Source organism: Osmerus eperlanus, chromosome 22 (genome assembly GCF_963692335.1).
Source record: "Osmerus eperlanus chromosome 22, fOsmEpe2.1, whole genome shotgun sequence".
Lineage (NCBI taxonomy): Eukaryota > Metazoa > Chordata > Actinopteri > Osmeriformes > Osmeridae > Osmerus > Osmerus eperlanus.
The window spans coordinates 4,509,073-4,533,590 of record NC_085039.1 but is presented as its reverse complement, the minus strand read 5'-3'; the positions used below and the strand labels follow the sequence as shown (position 1 = coordinate 4,533,590).

Sequence of the window (24,518 nt, the reverse complement as noted above, 5' to 3'; positions counted from 1 at the left end):
CTAACGTCACTACGTCACTAACGTCACGAAAACACGCGTGACTACCTGTAGCAGAACATTCGTTTCACTTCTGTTAACTTGGGGGATAGCTAGGCTAACTATAGCTTTACTGCAAGGCAGCTGCAGAAACGCCACAAGCAAAGAGGCCAGGGTGATAACTATTTACTCATTTTACTTTGTGATGTGAAACACAATTATGAAATGTAATGTACAATATTAGCTGATATTATTACGGAAGTAGGCCCACATCTACTTTTGGAAACATTAGTCTACTATTTCACTGAAGCATTAGCATCATGACATTAGCCTCTGTTGCCCGGGCAATACATACTACAGTGGTCTATGATGCATCTGTTTTCAATCGTTAAAAGAAGTTGTGAAATTTGGCACACTCTTTCGGACCTGTCCCCTCATCACTTTCACCAAGTTTCATGTCTCCCATTCCAACCCTCTAGCGCCACCAATGGGTCAAAGTTGAAGGTGTGTTTACACACGTTACCTTTGAACCATATGCCGCATTTTCAAAAATGAGGTATCATTGGATTCCCTGGATCAAGACAAGTTCAACGCACTCTATGACGTCATACCCAGTCATATAGATTCTCCGCCATTTTGAATGTTAAGGAGAAACGTTTTTTCGCTACTCCTCCTACAATTCTTGTCGAATCTTATTCAAAATTGCCACAGATGATCTTCAGACCAAGCCTCACAAAAGTTATCCCCTGGAGCTTTGATTTTCGCAACCGTTTGTTAGTTACAGCCAATCAAATTGATGTGGCTGAATTGATGTGGCCGCCATTTTGAATTTAACGTTTTTTCGCTACCTCTCCTATAAAGTTTGTCCAATCTTCACCAAATTTGGCACAGATCATCTTCAGACCAAGCCTCACAAAAGACATCACGTTTTTTGATTATCTAAACCTTTTGACTGGAACAGCCAATCAAAGTCGTCAACCAAGCCACCATAAAAGTAGTGAGGTCATATCTCAGCACCTCTTTACTGCATTGACACCAAATTTGGTATAAGGACTAGGGACCCTGTTCTAAAGAGGTCCAAAATAGGTCATGCCATTTCACCTCTAGGTGGCGCTGCAATAAGCAAAAATTTGGCACAATTTATCTTCAGATCAAGCCTCACAAAACTTTTCACATTCCGGTAAAGCTGATCAAAGTCGGCGATGAAGATCATATCTCAGGAAATATTCGCTGAATTGACATCAAACTTGGTACAGGTGCTCGGGACCCTGTTTCAAAGAGGTCCACAAAAGGTTGTGTCATCTAACCGCTAGGGGGCGATCCCGTGTCTGACACATGTTAAATTGTGATACCAGCTGAATTGATGTGGCCGCCATTTTGAATGAATGAATAAAACGTTTTTGGTGAATACCAAATATTCACCTAATTTGGCACAGATTATCTTCAGACCACAGTCACCTTGACGTCAAAATAGAACTAAATTACAGCTGTTTAAACTTGGGACAAATCTGACAACCGCTTGCCACAGGAAAAATTCCTTATATTTTTACGCAGTCACTGAAATCTGATTTCCAGCACTGAGAATAGCTCACTAGGATAAATTGGTGTCCTGGCTACGTCAACGTCAGAGGTTCCAGCCAAAGCTGACAAGCTTGTCATTTCTCTGTTTAGCGAGACTATAAGCCACTGCAAAGGAAGCCAGTTACACCGCAGTCACTAGATGTCGAAAGTTTCTTCTGGTTTATCTGACCTGCTTGGCCACCACATTGCTGCTTGCAGCTATATTTGTTTAATGTTATTGTTTGCTGTTGTTAGGCTTAGTGAAGACAGCCAAATACAATATATACCAAGTATATTGAACTTGCTTAATAGTATAGGCCTCAGCCTCACAGTAAAAGATCTGTTACATTGTTTACATTGATACGTTTTTTCACCTGTGAGTCTTCATGTGATTATACAGAGAACCACTTTGAGAAAAGAGTTTGCTACATTCCTGACATTGAAATGGTTTCTCTCCTGTGTGTGTCCTCATGTGTTGTTCCAGATAACAACTTAGAGAAAAGAGTTTGTTACATTCCTGACATTGATATGGTTTCTCCCCTGTGTGTATCCTCATGTGCTTTTCCAGAGAACCACTTTGAGAAAAGAGTTTGCTACATTCCTGACATTGATACGGTTTCTCTCCTGTGTGTGTCTTCATGTGTCCAACCAGATTACCCTTCTGAGAAAATCGTTTGTTACATCTTTGACACTGATATGGTTTCTCTCCTGTGTGTGTCCTCATATGAATAATCATATTACCCTTCTGAGAAAAACGTTTGTTACATTGTTGACACTGATGTATTGTTTTTCCTGTGTGACGTCTCTGTGGCATATTTTCCCTTGGCTGAGCCTCATTGATTCTGTTCCGAAACAGCAGCACTCCTCCATGTTCCTCCTCCTCCAAACTCTGAGCTGTAGGACAGTCTGGAGCTACAACAGAGAGGGGCTGAGAGTCACTGCCTGGTTCTGGTGCTGCATAGTATTGTCCATCAGGCTCTGCTTTGATTTGCTCCTCAGTTGTGTTGCTGGGTAGAGAGTCTCCTTCTCTGTTCTCCACTTTAACAGTTTGGTCAAGATGTGAACATTCAGAAGAGCCCTCCTGATCAGAGTCATGTTTCACACTGGTAGAAGTGAACACAGAGTCTGTAGTTTCAGACTGCAGTCCTTGGAGCTGCTCAACCTCCTGACTGGTCCACAGCTCCTGTTCCTCTTTAATCTGTGGGGGCTCTGGGAGAGAGAGCTGCTGCACATCTGGGGGGAAGAAGAGGCAAGACAACAGTTAGATGTGGCCTGCTTCATTGTTCTGCTACCTAGATTGACATCTAAAGAGACCAATTAAAACTAAAGTATGTAGATAGAGGTCTCAGCATGAGGTCTGTGGGATGGTCTTCCAAATAGGGAACACTACACCCAAACCTGATCCAAGGATGTTCTGACTTCACAATAAATTTCACCACCACTATTGTTTACAGCACATTGTACAACTGGTAGTTCTGATGTCATATAACATATTACTTTTTCAAGGTTAGGGATAACACATATCTGAACATTTATCTAGCCTTCTGAGAAGCTCATGAGTGACTGTCATTATTCATAGATTCAACTATGTAGGTTCATTCAATGTTTTATCTACTTCCCTAGCCAGGACGGATGCCAGATCTCCTATGGTTTCTGTTGTAGAGTGGGATACTTACATCTGACCACTAAGGGCAGTAGTGCCATGGCTGGCACTACTTTACCGAGTAAGCGACGGAGTAAACTAGTAACAGACTAGTTCACTAAGAAAAGCTAAGAGTGTGAAGCTATCGACGTTGGCAAGCTAGCGAAGGCTTCGCTCTCTCTTTGGCAGCAGTGACATGACGACAGACAGGATGGCAGGCACATTCGGTGGCACCATTTGACATAAGACACAAGAGTGGGAAGAATATTGTGAAATTCTGCATTTTTTTGTTGCAAATGAGATTGATGATGCTGTATGGAAAAGGGCCATCCTATTGAGCTGTTTGGGCGTGCAGACCTACAGGAGAAAAGTTGTATGAAATCCCATTTCAATCCTAAACCGAGTGAAATAGTACAAAGATGGAAATTCAACTCAAGAAATAGGAAACCTGAGGAAAGTGTAAGTGAATATGTGGCAGAACTGAAGAAGCTCACGCAGAACTGCAACTATGGGGACACTCTCACAGTGATGCTACGTGACAGATTAGTGTGTGGCATAAATGACGATAGAATACAGCGGAGACTTTTGTCAGAGGATGGTTTGACATTTGACACGGCGCTAAAGAAAGCGCTGGCCATGGAAGCGGCCAACAAGGACATAAAATAATTCTATGATAAAATAATTCTTCTTCTAACACACCTTCTAAATAATTCGATGGAAAAGGGAGCCGACCTGTGGAGGGGACCGTTTACAAAGTGGACGCCCGCGCAAAAGATGCAGCAGTGGGGGAGCACCGAATGACACAGATGTGTCGGGAACAGCCACTTGGAAAACGAGTGCAGGTTCGCGGAAGAAAAATGTCACAACTGCAGTAAGACAGGGCACATAAACAGGGCCTGCAAACTGACATTGAAAGAGAAATTGAGCGTGCAGGGACCTACAAAGATTAAAGGGGGGAGAGAGAGATATTCAAAAAGTGCACATTTCATACAGGAAGAGGAAGGGAGTAGTGAGCAGAGTAGTGAAGATGTATTTACTATTCACAGTATGAACACTACCATTCCCAAAGAACCTCCTCTCAGGCAATATTTAACAGTAAATGGATGTAAATTAAAATATGAGATAGATACCGGCTGTAGTGTAACAGTAATGTGACAGTCAGCTAAGCTATGGAAGAAGGCAAATGTGGCAGAGCTAGGTACATGTCCTATCAGTCTGAAAACATATACGGCACAAAAAGTAGACATTCTAGGGTCAGCTAATGTGAAAGTTGAAAAATAAAGGAATGGTCAAAGAGTTACCAGTTGTAGTTGTAGCAGGGACCAAACCTGCTTGGGCGAGTGTGGATCAGCAAGTTGGAAGTGGATTGGCGTACAATGAATAAGATAATGGGCAGCAAAGATGCTTTACAGGAAGTGTCATAGAAACATGAGCAGGTGTTCATGGATGAGCATGGCACGTTAAAAGGAGCCACAGCAAAGATACATGTAGCCAGTGATGCTACACCCCGCTTCTTCAAACCAATGTCAATGCCTTTTGCAATGAAAACTAAGGTAGAGGCTGAGTTAGATCGTCTCTTGAAGAACAAGATCATAGAACCAGTGAAGTTCTCAGACTGGGCCGCACCAATAATCCCGGTGGTAAAACCGGACAATACAGTGAGATTGTGTAGTGACTATAAAGAAGATGCTTACCAACAGATAAGGCTAGATGAAGACTCAAAGAAATATGTCACAGTGAACACACACTAGGGACTTTTCACCTATGCAAGGTTACTCTTCGGAGTCAGCTCCATCCTGCAATCTTTCAGCGCACTAGGGCTGTCGAAATTGCTCAAAAATGACGTTCGAATATTCCCTTTAAAAAAACACATTCGAATATATTCAAATTTCTGGTTGCGCATTAGGCACGTCAATAACAGGACAAATTAATACAACGAGACATAACTACTTGTATAGGTAATTTATTTAAGTTTAAACATATTTAACAACATATTACCTACACAAATATAAGTAAATGAACTAATGGCCAAGACCGCAGACCTTGGTCTCTCACTTGCACACACACACTCTTTCTTCCTCTCACTCTCGCGCACCGTCGCGCTCTCTGCGCATAGCGGTTTAAATGAACAACAACAACTAGAGAGGGTACAATTTCTGGGGAAATTGTAGGGTGTGCTTGCTTGCGTCGGTTGCACAGGGGTCCGTTTTTGAATGACATTTTTACAACTGATTTCTGTATATTTTATATGAAAATGCATACTTATTATTTATAAAGATTAAATAGATTTAAAAGCATTTTTTTTTTGCTGCTCATTTACAACTGAAAATACGAGTGAAGTGTAGAATGAAATAGATGTCTTCTCATTTCCCCAATCAAACGAATAAATTTGGCAGACCGGTGTAAAAATTGACCTAATCTCTATGACTTAAACGTCATTTTAAGTTTTTCCCTTCTCCTGATATTTTCAGGCATGTAGCCTACTCATTGCATTCATTCATTAATAAAGAACCCCCTTTGAAGATTATTCTACGACGTTACCCGGCAGTAGAAGATGGAATCGCGATTCAAACAGTACCATCTGCTAACTGAAAACATGTCCCCCAAAACGTAAATAAGCTTGACATTTATTTAGTGGAAAATCGCTCATTCATAAAAAGCTCACTGGTAGCGATCATTGTCAGTAACAACGCAAAATGCGATATAGCCCTGTGTGGAGAAGCTGCCCCGGTAAATTGTACTACTACGGTACAGTACTAGTAGACTACTGCTGTGTTCGTCTTGGTAGCGATTCAGGGCCGGATTAACCATTAGGGCAACTGGGCATTTGCCCAGGGGCACATTACATCTAAGGGGCCCTGGACAATGTCAACTAAAATGTTACATCACGTTATGAACGCAGTCCTAACTTTCCTTAATGTGAGTACTTTATTACAACTCGTTCGATCAAAATGTTATGTTAAATCACGTCAAAAACAGTGTTTGTGTAGTCTAGTAGACAGTGCCGCCGCTCCCATAACGCTCACTACGCGCTGTGCGTAGGGCACCAACTCCTGAGGGGGCACCAAAAAATAGCCAACTGAAAAATCATCATAGTTATAATACCGATATTATTTTAGTATAGAAATATTAGACAAGTATATTACAAAACAGGCAGAACAAGAGATGTAGCCTATTTAAATGCTCACAAAAAGTTACGATGGTGCCCCCCCCCCCCCAAAACAAAACAAATACGCTACACACTCAACTTCCCAAGCTCGCTGTGGGTGCCCTTCCTCAGTGGGCTGACGAACTTTGACAGTAGGCTAGGTCAACTTTTCTAAGATGGGCTTAAAACGATAACAGGAGTCAGGGGAAGGAAAAAAGAAAGAAAGAGACTGCGAGATGGTGCCCGTGCATCACTTTCAGGTAAGTCCATGTTTAATCATTGTTAAATACGGGAAATGTGCTGCTAATTTAATGGTTAGCCTGCATACACCTCAAACTTGCTGACGTTATTGCTAATGTTAGCACACTCAAATATGTTAACTTAGTTAGGTGCAAGCAAGATTGAGATTTTACTGTTAAACATTATCTATGCATTTTACAAGTAACTGACGCCAGCTAGCTGTTACTTTCTTACCTACTGTCTGACAAGATTTTACCAATTGAAAAACGGCTTGTAAAATTAATTAATGAATTCATTCATTAATAAAGAACCCCCTTTGAAGATTATTCTACGACGTTAACAGCAGTAGAAGATGGAATCGCGATTCAAACAGTACCATCTGCTAACTGAAGATATGCCCCCAAAAACGTAAATAAGCTTGACATTTATGTAGTGGAAAATCGCTCATTCATAAAAAGCTCACTGGTAGCGATCATTGTCAGTAACAACGCAAAATGCGATATAGCCCTGTGTGTAGAAGCTGCCCCATAAATTCTACTACTACAGTACAGTACTAGACTACTGCTGTGTTCGTCTTGGTAGCGATTGCGTTGGTTGAATTCGATTCAACGTTCCGTTGTACGGTTTAGGCTGAAATGAATTATTTTCATGAACAGATTGACAACGTTTAGGCTGTGGCAATGAAGTTCAGGTTAGTAGTCAGATAGTTTCACCTATTGAAAGACTTTTGATTTAAGGGGAGTGCCGAACATGTTTTGTCGCCGTTTGACTTCCTAAACAGCTGTGTAGATGTTTTTGTAGTGTGCCTCGCCTACTGTAGGCTACAGCGTTGCAGTGAGCAACACTGGTTTGAAACCACAGGTAATGATAATTTCACCAACAAATCGTTTACTTGTAATGTAATGTCATAATAAATCCTACAACAAAAATGTATTTTTGAGGAATTATTTTAACGATTGAAAACAGATGCATCATAGACCACTGTAGTATGTGTTGCCCGGGCAACAGAGGCTAATGTCATGATGCTAATGCTTCAGTGAAATAGTAGACTACCATTTCCGAAAGTAGATGTGGGCCTACTTCCTTAATAATATCAGCTAATATTGTACGTTACATTTCACAATTGTGTTTCACATCACAAAGTAAAATGAGTAAATAGTTATCACCCTGGCCTCTTTGCTTGTGGCGTTTCTGCTGCTGCCTTGCAGTAAAGCTATAGTTAGCCTAGCTATCCCCCATGTTAACAGACGCGTGTTTTCGTGACGTTAGTGACGTAGTGACGTTAGTAACGTCAGTGACTGTGGCTAGCAAATTAGCCACCGTTAGCTTCACTTTTCGCCACAAAAACTTAACTTGAGCCTAAACCATGCAACGGAACGTAAATAAAAATACAAGCAACTCAATCGCTACCAAGACGAAACTTTTGACACCTAGGTTGTCTATGTAGGCCAAATATTGACAAAATTTAGGGGGGCAAAAATAAATAATAAATATATATGTGAGAGAACAAAGGTTGTGCCCTTGCCGAAGGCAAAGCACACCCAATAATATATATGTGAGAGAACAAAGGTTGTTCCCTTGCCAAAGGCAAAGCACACCCAATAATATATATGAGAGAACAAAGGTTGTGCCCTTGCCGAAGGCAAAGCACACCCAATAAACAAATGTTGAGTGCTGATCAAGAGTTTTGTGCAAGCAATTTAAGGTCGCGATTCTTGTCCCAAATATGGCAGGCTTCATTCAGTGATTGAAACAAATATTATTAACATTAATTGAAGTTTTACAGTATAGAACCGACATTGAACGCTCCGAGCGAGATGTGCTGTGGTAAACATGGAACTTTTCCTTGGCATGAAACGGCAAATAATCAAACCAGTGCATGAATCTGTTGTAGCCTATCTAGTCTATTTTATTCATGCAATATACAGTCAGTACAGGCGCACTATGGAAGGGATTCTACAGGGGATTCCCCAGTGTGCAGTCTATCTCGACGACATCCTTCTGACAGGAACTGATGATCAGGACCACATCCGTACACTCCAGCCGTTGTAGTGTTACAACGGCTGGAGGAGGCAGGGCTACGATTGAAATGGAGTAAGTGCAACGTCATGGAGAAGGAAGTGACATTCCTTGGACACAGGGTGGACGCTACTGGGCTGCATCCATTGCCAGAGAAAGTGAAGGCGGTCCAGAACGCACCAGCGCCTACTACAGTCACGGAATTGAAAGCGTATCTGGGACTGTTAAACTACTACCATAGGTTCCTACCAAATTTGTCTACACTATTGGCTCCTCTGCACCAGCTGCTTACATTTACATTTAGCAGATGCTCCTATCCAGAGCGACTTACAGTAAGTACAGGGACATTCCCCCGAGGCAAGTAGGGTGAAGTGCCTTACCCAAAGACACAACATAATTTTTCACGGCCGGCAATCGAACTGGCATCCTTCAGATTACTAGCCCGATTTCCTAACCGCTCAGCCACCTGACTTCTTAGGAAGGACGAGCCATGTTGGGGGTCAGAGCAAAAACGCGCCTTCAACCAGTCAAAAGAAATGTTACAGTCGAGCAGTGTTGGTACATTATGATGAAGGAAAAGTAATGATACTATCCTGTGATGCCTCGCCCTGCGGGTTGGGAGCGGTATTGTCTCACTATATGCCAGATGGGGCTGAGAAGCCTATAGGGTTTGTATCGCGCACACTCTCACCTGCGGAAAATAACTATTCACAGCTTGATAAGGAGGGGTTAGCTATAATATTTGGCGTGAAGAAGGTTCATAAATACTTATATGGGAGGAAGTTTGAAATCTGTACTGACCATAAGCCTCTTATCAGCTTGTTGAATGAAATGAAAGCAGTGCCACAATAGCATCTCCCAGAATAATGAGATGGGCAGTAGCATTACGAGCATATGAGTGTCATTACTTACAGAGCAGGCAAGGACAACGGTAACGTTGATGCTCCCTCGCGGAGCATCAACGAGCATCAACGACGGTCCACCTCCTGAGGAACGAGTGCTGATGCTGGATCAGGAGAACAGCCCAATGATGATGTTGCAGCAAATCCAGAGCTGGACAGTCAAAGATCCAGTCCTGTCGAGGGTCCTTGAGTACCTACTGAGAGGCTGGCCAAATCACAATGATGGACAGGAGTTTGCTGCTTACAAACAGAGACAGCATGAGCTCAGTGTCCAGGACGGCTGTGTGCTGTGGGGAGCCTGTGTCGTCGTTCCAGAGAGAGAGGACGCACAGCAATGATGGAACAACTGCATCAGTCATCCCGGCATGACCAGAATGAAAGGCTTGGCCAGGAGCTACGTGTGGTGGCCTAATCTGGAACATTGAAAAGAAGGTAAAATCATGCACCACATGTCAAGAGCAGAGAAAAGCACCTGCTAGTGCCCCACTCCATCCCTGGGAGTGGCCCAGTAAGCCATGGAGAAGGCTATAGACTATGCAGGTCCTTTCATGGGAAAGATGTTTTTGGTAATAGTAGACGCTAGGGGTGGAACGGTACACTGAAGTCACGGTCCGGTTCATACCGCGGTTCAGACATCATGGTTCGGTATGAGTTCGGTACAATGGAGGGAAAAGAAAAACAAACCAGGTTCCTCTACAAGTGAATACGGGCACATGGAAGATGACATGTAAATTCCGATTGCGTCAGTGATTTTTTTTGGCCCTATTTGTATGTGTATCTAAAGGCTGGTTAAGCACTGTAGGGAGGAGAAGTTGGACAGTTTTTTTGTCTTGTTCCAGTGATTGGCACACCTGGGTGATGGCGTCGGATATTTTTAGTCATTTTGCACACGCTCTTATCCAGATGCGTTATATGCGGTAGCATGTTAGATGTATTTCTCACATACCCCAGAACTGCTGAACAACTCCGACACACAGTGCTTGTCTTATCCACCACTCTCTCGCCTGTACTACTGTAACTGAATGGGAAACCAAAGTTTTACAAAACTTGCGATCTTAAAGAGGCCGGCGGGTCTTCTATCTCTTGTGGATCGCCACCACTCGCCATACTCGTCCTTAGTGCTGCTAGCTATCTCTGACTCACGGCAATCAGAGCTTCAGAGGTAAAGCGGGGTAACATATTAGGTGTCCCTAAAGAACACGAGTATCTAACAGTAGTTCCGCATTACATTAATTAATTTGCACGCAAGTTTTATTTATTTTTATACTGTGTATTCTCCGTGTAATTTCATGCACCGAACCGTGACGCCCGTACCGTTTCGGTTCAATACGAATACATGTACCGTTCCACCCCTAGTAGAAGCTCACTCAAAATGGATGGAGGTTAGGGGTGCAAAACCGAACCTTATTTTTTTTTATTGTTCAACGCACAAACCACAGTTCGGTTTTTACATGTAAACCGCGGTTTTTCGGATCTACGAGAAAACACAACCTAACACCCTTTGTCCTTCCCTTTTCCCATAACCTTTCCCGGAGAGTAGCTGTCCAATTAACTGTCAGTATATCAATGACGAGTCACGTACTGGAAGGAACTGGAGAGCAGTGTTGCCAACTTCGTGACATTCTCGCTATATCTGGCGACTTTTCAAACCTTCCTGGCGACTTTTATTGTCAAAAGCGACTACCGACAAATCTAGCGACTTTTTCCGGTGTTGTTGGAGACTTGCTGATGTTTAAGAGACTCTGACGTAAAAGCACGGATCGTTTTGCAGTACTGTTCTCAACGAGCAGCGGGTGCTGCCGTGAGCTCCTCCGCCGTCCCAAAGCACTCACAGGCGGTCAGTCTCACTATAGCCTCGCGCAGCACTGCTACTTTCCTTACTGAGGAGATGGCAACACTGCTGGAGAGAGGCAAATCATACGAAGCTAGGCACCTGTAAAGTATGCTAACCAGGGCTGCCAACTCAAGCATTGGCCGTGAGACACACGTATCTCAACCAGTTCACACGCTCTTACGCCACACCTTGTATTTCTCAAACTGAGAAGGCAACGCCAATCATGTAGTCCTGCTAACGTTGTAAACAGTAATGGAGGAGGCGCAGGCACATGGTGTGAAGCAACCAGTGTTGCCACAGTTACTTTGAAAAAGTAACTTAGTTACGTTACAAATTACTTGATTTTAAAAGTAACTTAGTTACTTTACAAGTTACTGTCAGCTCCGCCGGTGCTGCATGAAGTCGAACACACTTGACAACCGGCTCTATAAGTTTGACTGTGCAGTGCTGCGACCCCAAATGTTTCTTCAAATTTGACGTCGTGTTTTTGTAGCTTGATAGCACTTTGTCGCCACCAGCACAGAGTGTACAACGAACCTTGATATTTCCATCTTTAGCTGACAAATACTCAAAATAGTATTTCCAACTCGAAAATGCCCAAAATACGCAAGAAGAAATCAAATATATATTTTACTATTAATGACAAAATAGTAACGCACAGTGACTTGGACAAGTAACTTTAATCTGATTACTGGTTTGGAAATAGTAACGCGTTAGATTACTCGTTACTGAAAAAAGTGGTCAGATTAGAGTCATCACTGGAAGCAACATAGATGCGCGAACACCCGTGAAAGGGGTTGGAGGGGGGTTAGAATGCGGCAAAATTTGGGTTGGCCTCACAAAATCTCACTGAAAGGTTTTTTGAAAAGTTAGCAGCCCTGTGCTAACGGTAATACATCTAACATGATGGGGCATCTACGCCGGATATACAGAAAATACAGAGAGAACACTGAAATGGTAATGTTTTTTTCTTCCCCCTAATGTGCTAAACAAAACCGAACCAAAACCGTGACCCATAAAACCGAACCGAACCGTGGGCTTGTTAAATTGTTGAACCCCTAATGGATGTATACCCATTGAGCTCAGCTACATCAGCTGCTACCGTGGATAGTCTCAGGAACAGGTTCAGTAGTCAGGGCATTCCAGAGATGATTGTTTCAGATAATGCTCAGTGTTTTGTGGGTGAGAACACCAAAGAGTTCATGACAAAGAATGGAATCACACGTCAACTCAGCACCCCACCACCTTTCTTCTGATGGGCTGGCGGAGCGGGCCGTTCAAACTTTTAAAGAGCTAATGAAAAAGAGCTCAGGAGACACATAGGAGACATTGGAGTTTTGTTTAGTTATCGTATAACTCCACAGTCCACCACTGGACTTTCCCCTGAAGAGATGATGATGGGAAGGAAGTTGAGGTGTATATTAGACCTGCTACTAGGGCTGGGTGATATATAAAACAACATTTATTTATCTCGATATGTTTGCATTTGCCTTTAAATAATTAAAAAACATGATTTTCTTTTGCCCCCATTAGGAAACAACAAAAACAAAGTACAAAATGTGCAGTGCAAATTTAAAGGTGACATGACATGAAAACTTCACTTTAGGAGGTTATTTAACATTAATATGAGTTCCCCTAGCCTGCCTTTTGGTCCCCCAGTGGCTAGAATTTTCGATACGTGTAAACCAAGCCCTGGGTGTTCTTCTCCATCTTTGAGAAAATAAAGGCTCAATTGCTCTGTTTGAAAATCTCCTCCTTGTGACGTCACAAGGAGGAGATTTTAGGAGGAGATTTTCAAACAGAGCAATTGAGCCTTCAGGTTACCTCCCCTCTCTCTGCTTTTACCGCCCAGAGAATCTGGCCCGCCCATAAGAAACTGAGCTACTACCGTGCAAGTGTTTTTATCCTTGAGAGACATCATGGCTTGCAAACGAACGAAGCATTACATTTCCTCAGTTTGGATGTACAAAGCAAAACAAAAATCTTTTTCCAGTTCATTCATCCGAGCCTCTGAAGACCCAGTGTCTTAATTTTATTTTCTCTGGAAATGCGCCTACACAACTTCTGTTGTAGGCGCATTTGTTTTGTATGTCTGCGCCAAACACTTAATCCACGACTGTTTCCTCAACTTGAGCTAATACAAAACTGGCCTTGCTGAAATTAAATTCTGGATCAGTACTAACTCTCCTTCGTCCAGCTACTAACCTCGGACAAGTAAGTTAACTAACGCTATATCATTTTGTAGCTTTACTGTATATTAGGGATGTCACGAGAACCGATACTACCGATACCTTCCGGTTCTAAAATGTCAAAACACCGACAATGCCCATTTTTTTGAAGCACCGTAGGCACCGTTAGCGACGATGCCAGTGTTAGCAGCATCGGTTCCGGAATTGATGGGGGCAGCATACGCTTCAGTGTTCCAGTATTTGTTGCACTATAAGCATTAATTGCACTTTATTATGTTGTTCTATGCTATATTGCACGTTTTTATGTATTGTTATGACATTTTGATATTTTTCAAGTATTTTAGACGTGTGAGTTCTAAATATTTCCGACGGTCCACACAGTGCAAGTTATTTATCCGAAACGGTACAGTAGCTAGCTAGCTTTCGTTAGCTTCCTGGCTAAATTAGCTAGCATAATACTCGTAGCAATTCTACTAACTTGCTAGTGTTACTTGTTAATGCCGAATTATACTTCTCCGACTCCGTTACGGACAGACTCGGACGGATTGGTTGAATTAGCCTTCTCATTAGTACATTTTGAAGCCATACTAAAACGTTTGTCGCATAGTTTTTGTCAATCGGAAAATATTCAGTTGGAATGTTCGAAATCGCATATGTGAGACCCGCATTCGAACGACCACATGTGCGACGCTACTCCTTTACGGGTTAATAAAGAAGTTAAAGTACATGGAATCTTAAAAAAAATCGAAATCAGCATCGAGAATCGTGTTATTTTACTGGTATTGGCACCGACTACTGAATTTTTGGTATTGTGACACCCCTACTGTATATTGTTACCTAGCTTGCTACCCTTAGAATGTGGCTGTAACATTAGCTCTGCAGCTAACAGCTGAGTTACTGTACCTAATGTAAAGGTAGCATCAAGTATGTGTGTGAATACACATGCTGTAACGTGAGTGTTGTACACTTCTTTGTTATTTGGATAACCGTTCTGCTGTTGGTGTTATGGCGCGCGATATCCGCCTTTCCCCTCATTGAAATGACTGAGTGTGTACCTCTGCAAACCAGGGTTATCAGAAGATAATGGGCAAATTCGAGGCATCTTACAGCAACGGGCTACAGCCGTTGCGATACATCCATTGTAAACATTAGCGCATGGTGCCGCCCCTCCGCTCCTCATTAGCATGTAAAGCTACAGACACCAAAACAGCGCGTTCTGAGGAAAGCTCTGTGGGACTGCTAGTAGTGGCTGTAATTCTGCACCAAGGCTGAATTTCGGGAAAGGCTGCTTAAATAGGTAGCTAGCGCAACATGCTAGCAGACAAACTTTGTAGCACAATGGCGTGTGATGTTTTTGTCCCCTTGTGGGCCGGCCGCAAGCAATAAAGCTTTCTTAAACTTGTTCACCGACTGACTGCAATGCTTGATAGAATAATATTCCTGACACTCAAACAACTGAAATACTGTTTGTACACTTTTGATCCCTACTTTCTGTATGCACACTTTACATGTCGCATTGGATAAATGAAAGTTTTTTTTGTTTATTAGACTTTTGGTTCATAGACAATTGACTGCTGCCTATGCATTTTGGCATAGGAGGTCTACTAGTTAGAAGTTTAATTATAACCAGAAAGACAGATTAACACTTTTTAATATATCCCTCATGTAATTATATCGTAACAAATTCACCATTCAACTCTTGCCTAAATCGGGGATTAAACATTGTAGATCTTTTCTTTTGAATTTTGCTATACTCTACTGTACTGGACGTTCACTTGTCTCAAAGAGGTTATCAAGTCTGTTATTATGGTGGATATCACTCAGATAGCTAGCTAAGGACACAGCTGGGGGGTGTTCCATCAACGTCGCTAACGCAAGTCGCGCTTACACGAATAAGTCTCACTTGGGTAAACGTCAACTTAGACTTAAGCCTCACGCCGTTCCACTAACGTTACGTTCCACTAACAGCCAACGCTAATTCAAGCTAGACCTCAATAAGTGACTGTGACTTGACTGTGCAGCCCAGATCAGGCAATCGTCGAAAAGAGAAGTTATGTTGCAAAAAGCAAAGCGTAAACCAGCAAAATTGTGTTGTTTTCTGCAGCGTAAATTGATGTTTTGAGTTTTTTTGGAGTTGTCCCCAAAAAAAGCAATGTTGCCGCAATTAACACGGCAAGGGAGATTTTTGTCAATTACGTCCGTTAAAATGCGTAAATTGTAGGCCTACAAAATCTACTTAACATAACAATATGCATTTAGGCCTACTGATAATTAGTGTAATTTGATGAGCTGTCTTAAAATCGTTCTGACAGTAGCCTATGGCTCAATATTGAGATTGAGAATAATAGCCCCCCAAAAAACGTAGCAGCAATTGAAAATTGTAGGATAACATTCAAAACACTGAAGAAGGTCATGGTTAATTTCACTTGATGTGGGCTAATAATGTTTTTGTCTTTACATCTTGAACAAAATTAATAAATTACTTCAAAATAACTTTGCCACACACATTTATTAACTGATAGGCTAAATGCTGAGCTTTAAGATAAAAGGGAAAGATAACCATGACTAAAATGGAGATCCAGCACAAACGTACAGATAAGAAGGTGACTGTAGCACACTTTGCTTGGCAGAACAGTCATTTAAAATTGCTCAGCATGACTAAGAATATATCATTATTATATTACGCGTGCATATTTAATCCAAATCCAATTATTACTATTCTGGCTGACAGTGTATGGACAGCTGCCCCAGATTTCCAGATTTCCAATTAACATAGTCTGCCTCCACAGATCCAGAGGGGGCTTGGACAGCGGCAGACTGTGGCTGTTTGAAGGGCGGGGACGGAAAAATTTAAAGGGCTGCTACTGCACGACATGGGCTCTCACCAGTGTAACAATTGGAATGGCACGACACCCCAAGTGTCGTCACAGCCTCACTTTCGGAAAGCATTCCCTAGTGGGCACATTGTAGGGGAGACTGTTTCTAATCGTCTTCTTTGGAAAGGGCACCATTTTGGACACTGTCATGTAGGGGCAGCATAAAGGGCACTTCATAACAGCACCCTTTTCCATTGGAAGTAAGGGCACAGGAACAGTCAAATGTAGACCATTGTAAGGGCACCTTATAGGGTACTGCATCACATTTTCTCTACTATAAAAAACTCATTAAGACATGTTTTGAAATGTATAGAGGGCACACTATCATTTATTGCGTTAAGGGGCACCCTGGACACTCAAGCATATTTCACAATGTGAATGGCAGACAGTGCACTTGGTCTAATTTTTTCCACTCTAGAGAGCATTTTAGAAACTCTTTTTCAACCCTTGCAGCACCAGGCAGTCACCCCCTGAGTCTTCCAGTGGGCCTGAATACACCATGGGGACAGTATATTGCACCTATAATATTGGGGAAGCCAGAAGGAGAGGATGAAGTAATATAGAGGCTTATAGTAATATATATATATATAGTAATATAGAGGGAACCAATAGGCTACTTTAAACAATGAAAATGCTTTATACAATTGAATAAAAAGTCTCCTTGATTCTCTGTTTCAAGATTACCTGGAAAACTGATGATAATATTCAAGTACTGCTTTGGAGCAAGGTATACCCTTCATATTTCCTGGCATAGTTGCCTTTGCTAAACCTTTTTAAGTCACCAACCCTGTTCAAGAATGTCCCACACAAGACACACAGAGATGCAGACAGACTGAACAGTGGTCAAGGTTTGGCTACAGTGAGTTTGCTTCCTTGTGTGTGATTCCAGCAGACTACATTGTGTAGGCCTACCTACATAGACTGCAGTCTACTACCCTCATTTCTACTATTATAGTCTACTACTCTCTTTTCTACTACTTTCTACAAAGGATGGTAGGCTGCTCTTATGTGTTCATTGCCATCCTTGAGAGTTGCTAAAGTGTTTTTCTATGTACCTATATATTTTTTAAGAATGACAATAAAATATATAAAGATAAACTATGCTGGGCCTGCTGAACCTATACCTCTTCCACATATACTGGTCAGGGAAGCATTACTTCTGTCTCTGAAGACCCTTGGGGCTGGTGGGATAAACGCTCTTTGTATAATCTGAGCTCCTTCATCCACAGGGTTGTCAAAGAACGGATACGCCATAATTGATTGTAACTTGTCTAGATGCTTTACTTAGTTTCTATGGCCTTATTTTATGTAAATTAACCAATGGCTTTTGAAAACAGTTAAAGTGACTATTTCTTAACTTGTTTATTTAAATTAATATTCTTTGGAGATGAAGTAAACATCACACACACATCACACAAGCTTTCAATTTACGAAATATTGGGATTCATCATTCTAAGACCACACCTGCGAACAATTCTGCTGTTTAGGAACACGTCATGAATCACACGTAGATTTTTTTTAGGAACTTTCTTAAGAACAAATTTAAGAAATAACTTAGGAAGATATTGGTGAATGAGGTCCAAAGTGCTTTGCACGCAGGAATTTACTTGATGGAAGTGTCTTTTGAAATTCTGTTTCTGCCTGTTTGAAATTATTTGCAACACATCTTAGCCAGAGCCCGTCTGTTTAGCTCGACTTTTAGCCTGACACTAGTTCCGTATAAGTATAAGTTACCTTGGTTACGTAGCTACACTGTAAAAAAAAAAAACTAGTAAAGAAAGGCAGCTAGGAAAAAAGGCTTTTGCAGGCTTTTGTAGTCTTTGATATTGACTGGTGCATGCTGGGATTGCATGACGTCAACTACCCGAGCTCAATTCACAATTCAAGGTTCCTATGTCTAAACCAAAAATTATGTTATTAAGAAGTTATTTGTCCGTGGGATGAAAGTAAATATCTTCAAAATAACTGTTAAAATAGCTAGTTTTGAAATGATGTGTTTTAACAGAACATTTTGGTGAAAAAGTTATTAGTATGAAATGATGTGTTTTAACAGAACATTTTGGTGAAAATGTTATTAATATTTGTAAAAACCAGACATTTTAGTGTATTTTTAAGTAACAACATTTGGCTGTAATTTTTATGTAAAAATATGAATTTACAGTTTGCCATTGTCTTTCTATCTGTATTTCCTGTAATTCAGAAATACAGAAAAAAATACGTATAATTTACAGAAAAAGTGCGGTATTTTTTAATGTATTTTTTACAGTGTAGAACAATAAGCCACTTTAATGGAACGGAACTCTCGCTGAAGTAAGCAAAATAAGTCTTGCTTTTCTTTAATCTACGTTAATGGAACACCCCCCTGGTGTCGTACTAGTTTATACTAATAGGGAGGACAAACGTTCTGCTCTCAATGTAATCACAACAGAGAGTTCCAAGCGTCAACAAATGCAAAGCTGAACTTTTTGCTCATTTAACATTATGATAAAAAAAAACACAATAGTGAGATGTAATGTACAGTAGGCCTACGATGTAGCCTACGCTGATATTTGGGTGTGCTCAAGCCTTCGGCGAGAGCACAACCTTTGTTCTCTCACATATATATTATTGGGTGTGCTCAAGCCTTCGGCGAGAGCACAACCTTTGTTCTCTCACATATATATTTATTATTATTTATTTTTGCCCCCCTAAATCTTTGTCAATATTTGGCCTACATAGACAACCTAGGTGTCAAAAGTTTCGTCTTGGTAGCGATTGAGTTGCTTGTATTTTTATTTACGTTCCGTTGCATGGTTTAGGCTCAAGTTAAGTTTTTGTGGCGAAAAGTGAAGCTAACGGTGGCTAATTTGCTAGCCACAGTCACTGACGTTACTAACGTCACTACATCACTAACGTCACGAAAACACGCGTGACTACCTTTGACAGAACATTCATTTTGCATCTGTTAACTTGGGGGATAGCTAGGCTAACTATAGCTTTACTGCAAGGCAGCTGCAGAAACGCCACAAGCAAAGAGGCCAGGGTGATAACTATTTACTCATTTTACTTTGTGATATGACACACAATTGTCATGTGTAATGTACAGTATAAACTGATATTATTAAGGAAGTACATCTACTTTCGGAAACAGTAGTCTACTATTTCACTGAAGTATTAGCATCATGACATTAGCCTGTGTTGCCCGGGCAACACATACTACAGTGGTCTATGATGTAGCGTTATCTGTTTTCAATCGTTAAAATAAACATTCCTCACATATACATTTTCGTTGTAGGGTTTATTCTGACATTAGTAAACGATTTGTTGGTGAAATTACCATTACCTGTGGTTTCAAACCAGTGTAGCTCACTGCAACGCTGTAGCTTACGTGAGACACACTACAAAAACATCTACACTACACAGCTGTTTAGGAAGTCAAACGGCGACAGAACATGTTCGGCACTCCCCTTACTTAAATCAAAAGTCTATCTAACTACTAACCTGAACTTCATTGCCACAGCCTAAACGTTGTCAATCTGTTCATGAAAATAATTAATTTCAGCTTAAACCGTACAACGGAACGTTAAATCCAATTCAACCAACGCAATCGCTACCAAGACGAACACAGCAGTAGTCTAGTACTGTACCGTAGTAGTACAATTTACCGGGGCAGCTTCTCCACACAGGGCTATATCGCATTTTGCGTTGTTACTGACAATGATCGCTACCAGTGAGCTTTTTATGAATGAGCGATTTTCCACTAAATAAATGTCAAGCTTATTTACGTTTTGGGGGGCATATTTTCAGTTAGCAGATGGTACTGTTTGAATCGCGATTCCATCTTCTACTGCCGGGTAACGTCGTAGAATAATCTTCAAAGGGGTTTTTTATTAATGAATGAATGCAATGAGTAGGCTAAATGCCTGAAAATATCATGAGAAGGGAAAAACTTAAAATGACGTTTAAGTCATAGAGATTAGGTCAATTTTTACACCGGTCTGCCCAATTTATTCGTTTTGTTTCAACGATGAGGCTGCCTCTTGCAGGGGAAATGAGAAGACATCTATTTCATTCTACACTTCACTCGTATTTTCAGTTGTAAATGAGCAGCAAAAAAAAAAAATGCTTTTAAATCTATGTCATCTTTATAAATAATAAGTATGCATTTTTATATAAAATATACAGAAATATCAGTTGTAAAAATGTCATTCAAAAACGGACCCCTGTGCAACCGACGCAAGCAAGCACACCCTACAATTTCCCCAGAAATTGTACCCTCTCTAGTTGGGTGTGCTCAAGCCTTCGGCGAGAGCACCTTTGTTCTCTCACATATATATTTATTATTGTGAGAATGCTGTTAAGCATTCTCACTATTGTTTTCCTGTTTCTCTTTATTATTGTGAGAATGCTGTTAACCCTCGTGCTGCCTTCGGGTCACATGACCCAAAGGTTCATAACGAACCATCGTTGTGTTTACCCAATTTTACCCAATACAAAAACAAATTAAAATAATTTTCTTTTAACCATCGCAATGTGGGGGGTCTGAGACAGCCTAGCTGTTAAAATAAAATGCTTCACTTTGTCTTTGTATGCGGTAAATTTGTCGCAATACGACGGTGGGTCACAATGACTGATGGGTCAGAATGACCCGAAGATAACACAAGGGTTAAGCATTCTCACTATTGCTTTTCAACTTCTCAGTTCTTCCGCCGTTTTTTGGCCTTTAACTCGTTCTGCATACTTTAACCGATTCCTACAACTTTTGTATCAAAACGTTCAGCTCCTTCAGGAGATGATGGCTATGACTTTTGGTATTTCTCACTTTTATACTTTTTAACCCTTGTGCTGCCTTCGGGTCACATGACCCAAAGGTTCATAACGAACCATCGTTGTGTTTACCCAATTTTACCCAATACAAAAACAAATAAAAATAATTGTATTTTAACCTTTGCAATGTGGGGGGTCTGAGACAGCCCATCAGTTAAAAGAAAATGCTTCACTTTGTTTTTGTATGAGGTAAATTTGTCGCAATACGACGGTGGGTCACAATGACTGATGGGTCGGAATGACCCGAAGATAACACAAGGGTTAAGACATTAAGGTTTTTGTGCAAATTATTCTCCCATTAAAAGTAATGGTAAATCCTTTCAAATCATTAAAAAGCTTCCTCCTCTTTCAAACGTAACTACTTCAGCTTACTTTCAGCTAGAGACACCATTCAACCTTTAAAATGTTCACAAGACATTCAGCTATTCCCAAATGATTCAGCTTTTTCAAATGTTCAGCCAATTTTGAATTATGACAGTTTGAAATACATTAAAATGTTTGCTCCTTCTTGATTTTTATGAATGAACTCTGCTTGCTGCTCTTTTTCTGATATTCAACTAATTTGTCAAACAAATTCCTCTAACGTTCATATAGTTTAACTTACAGAAACAAGTTATACCTTAAAATGTAGGAAAAATTGTCCTCTTTCAGCCAATGTAACTACTAAAGAGCTCACATTTACAGATTTTCAGCTATGAGCCTTGAAGCGAGAGCAGCCTTTCAAATTCTCTCACTAACTTCAATGGAGAGGTGAGTAAAATCAGTCAGAGAAAGCAAGAAGGAACAAGATTTTGAAACTGCCGATAGAGTCGTATTTCTGACCGCACAGACATATAAAGGACATCTCTGGTTTCGGCAGTCTTGGGTCTCGGAAAATATCCTTATATTTTGGATTGGACGTATAGTTTTGCGTCTAGGTCAACTTGTTTGAGGTGTGGATGCTAGGTAAATGTTCGTTTTTCTCTCTGCCTAGCTCGTTAGCTATCACAGCTGCGCCATCACCGTGGCAACCAAACAAACAAGCACCAGGAAAGCAAAAGGAACACGTTTTTGAAACTGCAGGTAGAGTCGTATTTCTGACTGCACAGACATATAAAGAATATCTCTGGTTTCGGCAGAGTCTTGGGTCTCGGAAAATATCCTTATATTTTGGATTGGACGTTACTAACGTCACTACGTCACTAACGTCACGAAAACACGCGTGACTACCTGTCGCGGAACATTCGTTTCGCATCTGTTAACTTGGGGGATAGCTAGGCTAACTATAGCTTTACTGCAAGGCAGCTGCAGAAACGCCACAAGCAAAGAGGCCAGGGTGATAACTATTTACTTTGTGATGTGAAATACAATTGTGAAATGTAATGTACAATATTAGCTGATATTATTAAGGAAGTAGGCCCACATCTACTTTCGGAAACGATTTTCAATCGTTAAAATAAACATTCCTCACAAATACATTTTCGTTGTAGGATTTATTATGACATTACATTACAAGTAAACTATGTTGTGGGTGAAATGATCATTACCTGTGGTTTCAAACCAGTGTTGCTCACTGCAACGCTGTAGCCTACGCGAGACACTACAAAAACATCTACTGTAAACAGCTGTAGGAAGTCAAACGGCGACAGAACATGTTACTCCCCTTACTCAAATCAAAAGTCTATCTAACTACTAACCTTAACTTCATTGCCACAGCCAGGAACGTTAAATCCAATTCAACCAACGCAATCGCTACCAAGACGAACGAACACAGCAGTAGTCTAGTACTGTACCGTAGTAGTACAATTTACCGGGGCAGCTTCTCCACACAGGGCTATATCGCACTTGGCGTTGTTATAGTACTGACAATGATCGCTACCAGTGAGCTTTTTATGAATGAGCGATTTTCCACTAAATAAATGTCAAGCTTATCTACGTTTTTGGGGGCATATTTTCAGTTAGCAGATGGTACTGTTTGAATCGCGATTCCATCTTCTACTGCCGGTAACGTCGTAGAATAATCTTCAAAGGGGGTTCTTTATTCATGAATGAATGCAATATGAGTAGGCTAAATTCCTTAAAATATCACGAGAAGGGAAAAACTTAAAAGGACGTTTAAATCATAGAGATTAGGTCAATTTTTACACCGGTCTGCCACATTCATTCGTTTTGATTCAACGATGAGGCTGCCTCTTGCAGGGGAAATGAGAAGACATCTATTTCATTCTACACTTCACTCGTATTTTCAGTTGTAAATGAGCAGCAAAAAAATGCCTTTAAATCTATGTAATCTTTATAAATAATAAGTATGCATTTTTATATAAAATATACAGAAATATCAGTTGTAAAAATGTAATTCAAAAACGGACCCCTGTGCAACCGGCGCAAGCAAGCACACCCTACAATTTCCCCAGTAATTGTACCCTCTCTAGTATTAGTACATTTACTTACGGAAAAAGTAATTCTTTTCATGATAGCTAGCTAGGGTCGAACACAGCTGGTGTTACATAATAAACTACTCCATCGTCCATTCACAAAAGTAACGGGACTCACTAAATTCTGACTTTATTTACTCCCCAAATTTTGACAAGACATCTGGGTCTGACTGTGCAACATCAAATAAGATATAATTACTATAAACACAGCAGATTATAATCAACTGTAATTATTATATCGAACCTTTTCGGTGAATCTTGATTTCAGGTTGAGAAACAATGTCCAACAACCGCTGCAGTCGAGCACTCTCCTCCTTCGAACGAGAAATCTCCCCTTCGAACTCGGCAAACGATTTTTCGGCGGCTGCGAAAATCTCCAAAACTGCTGTTTTTAATCGCTGGGTGATAAAATCCATGAACACCTCTAGTTTGGACATTTTGATGGTGAAAAATTCGGATAGTTTACGAAATTGTAGCTGGAGGAAGTTGGCTTTCTCCCTCAAGCTCTTTCTTTCCAGCCGGATGTAAACAACTCAAGCTGATCCGGTGATCAGTTCCCTGGCTTCTTATAACCTTCGAACCATCTGTTGTGGTGGAGCTTGATCATTCGTGGCTTGACTGCATATAGGCTACTGTAGACCATACGCTGTATGATATAGACACAGCATCAAAGCTGTGGTCCCAATGGTTTCTATGGAAAGAGTTCAGTGGTAAAGCATGTAATTAACTAGAGAGTGTACCATTTCTGGGGAATTTCTAGGGTGTGTTTGCTTGCGTCGGTTGCAGAGGGGTCAGTTTTTTACTGACACAACTGATATTTCAGTATATTTTATATAAAAATGCATACTTAGTATTTATAAAGATTACATAGATTTAAAAGCATACATTTGTTGCTGTTCATTTACAACTCAA

General features: G+C 40.8%; 1 protein-coding gene across 1 annotated transcript; it reads right to left on the bottom strand.

Annotated features, from left to right (window-relative positions):
• Positions 1-1,769: 1,769 nt before the first annotated feature.
• On the bottom strand, positions 1,770-24,136 carry LOC134008909 (zinc finger and SCAN domain-containing protein 31-like). The gene is made up of 2 exons (XM_062448485.1): positions 23,851-24,136; positions 1,770-2,769 (listed from the first exon to the last, which is right to left on the bottom strand). The coding sequence occupies exons 1-2, from the start codon at positions 24,041-24,043 to the stop codon at positions 1,907-1,909; spliced, it is 1,056 nt and encodes a 351-aa protein (XP_062304469.1). The 5' UTR covers positions 24,044-24,136; the 3' UTR covers positions 1,770-1,906.
• Between the last annotated feature and the right edge of the window lie 382 nt (positions 24,137-24,518).

Coding starts and splice junctions, on each gene's coding strand:
- LOC134008909 (XM_062448485.1), bottom strand. CDS start 24,043: ATGTCCAAACTAGAGGTGTTCATGGATTTTATCACCCAGCGATTAAAA. Junction 2,770..23,850: donor AATCAAGATTCACCGAAAAG/GTTCGATATAAT, acceptor TCTTCCCCCCAG/ATGTGCAGCAGCTCTCTCTC.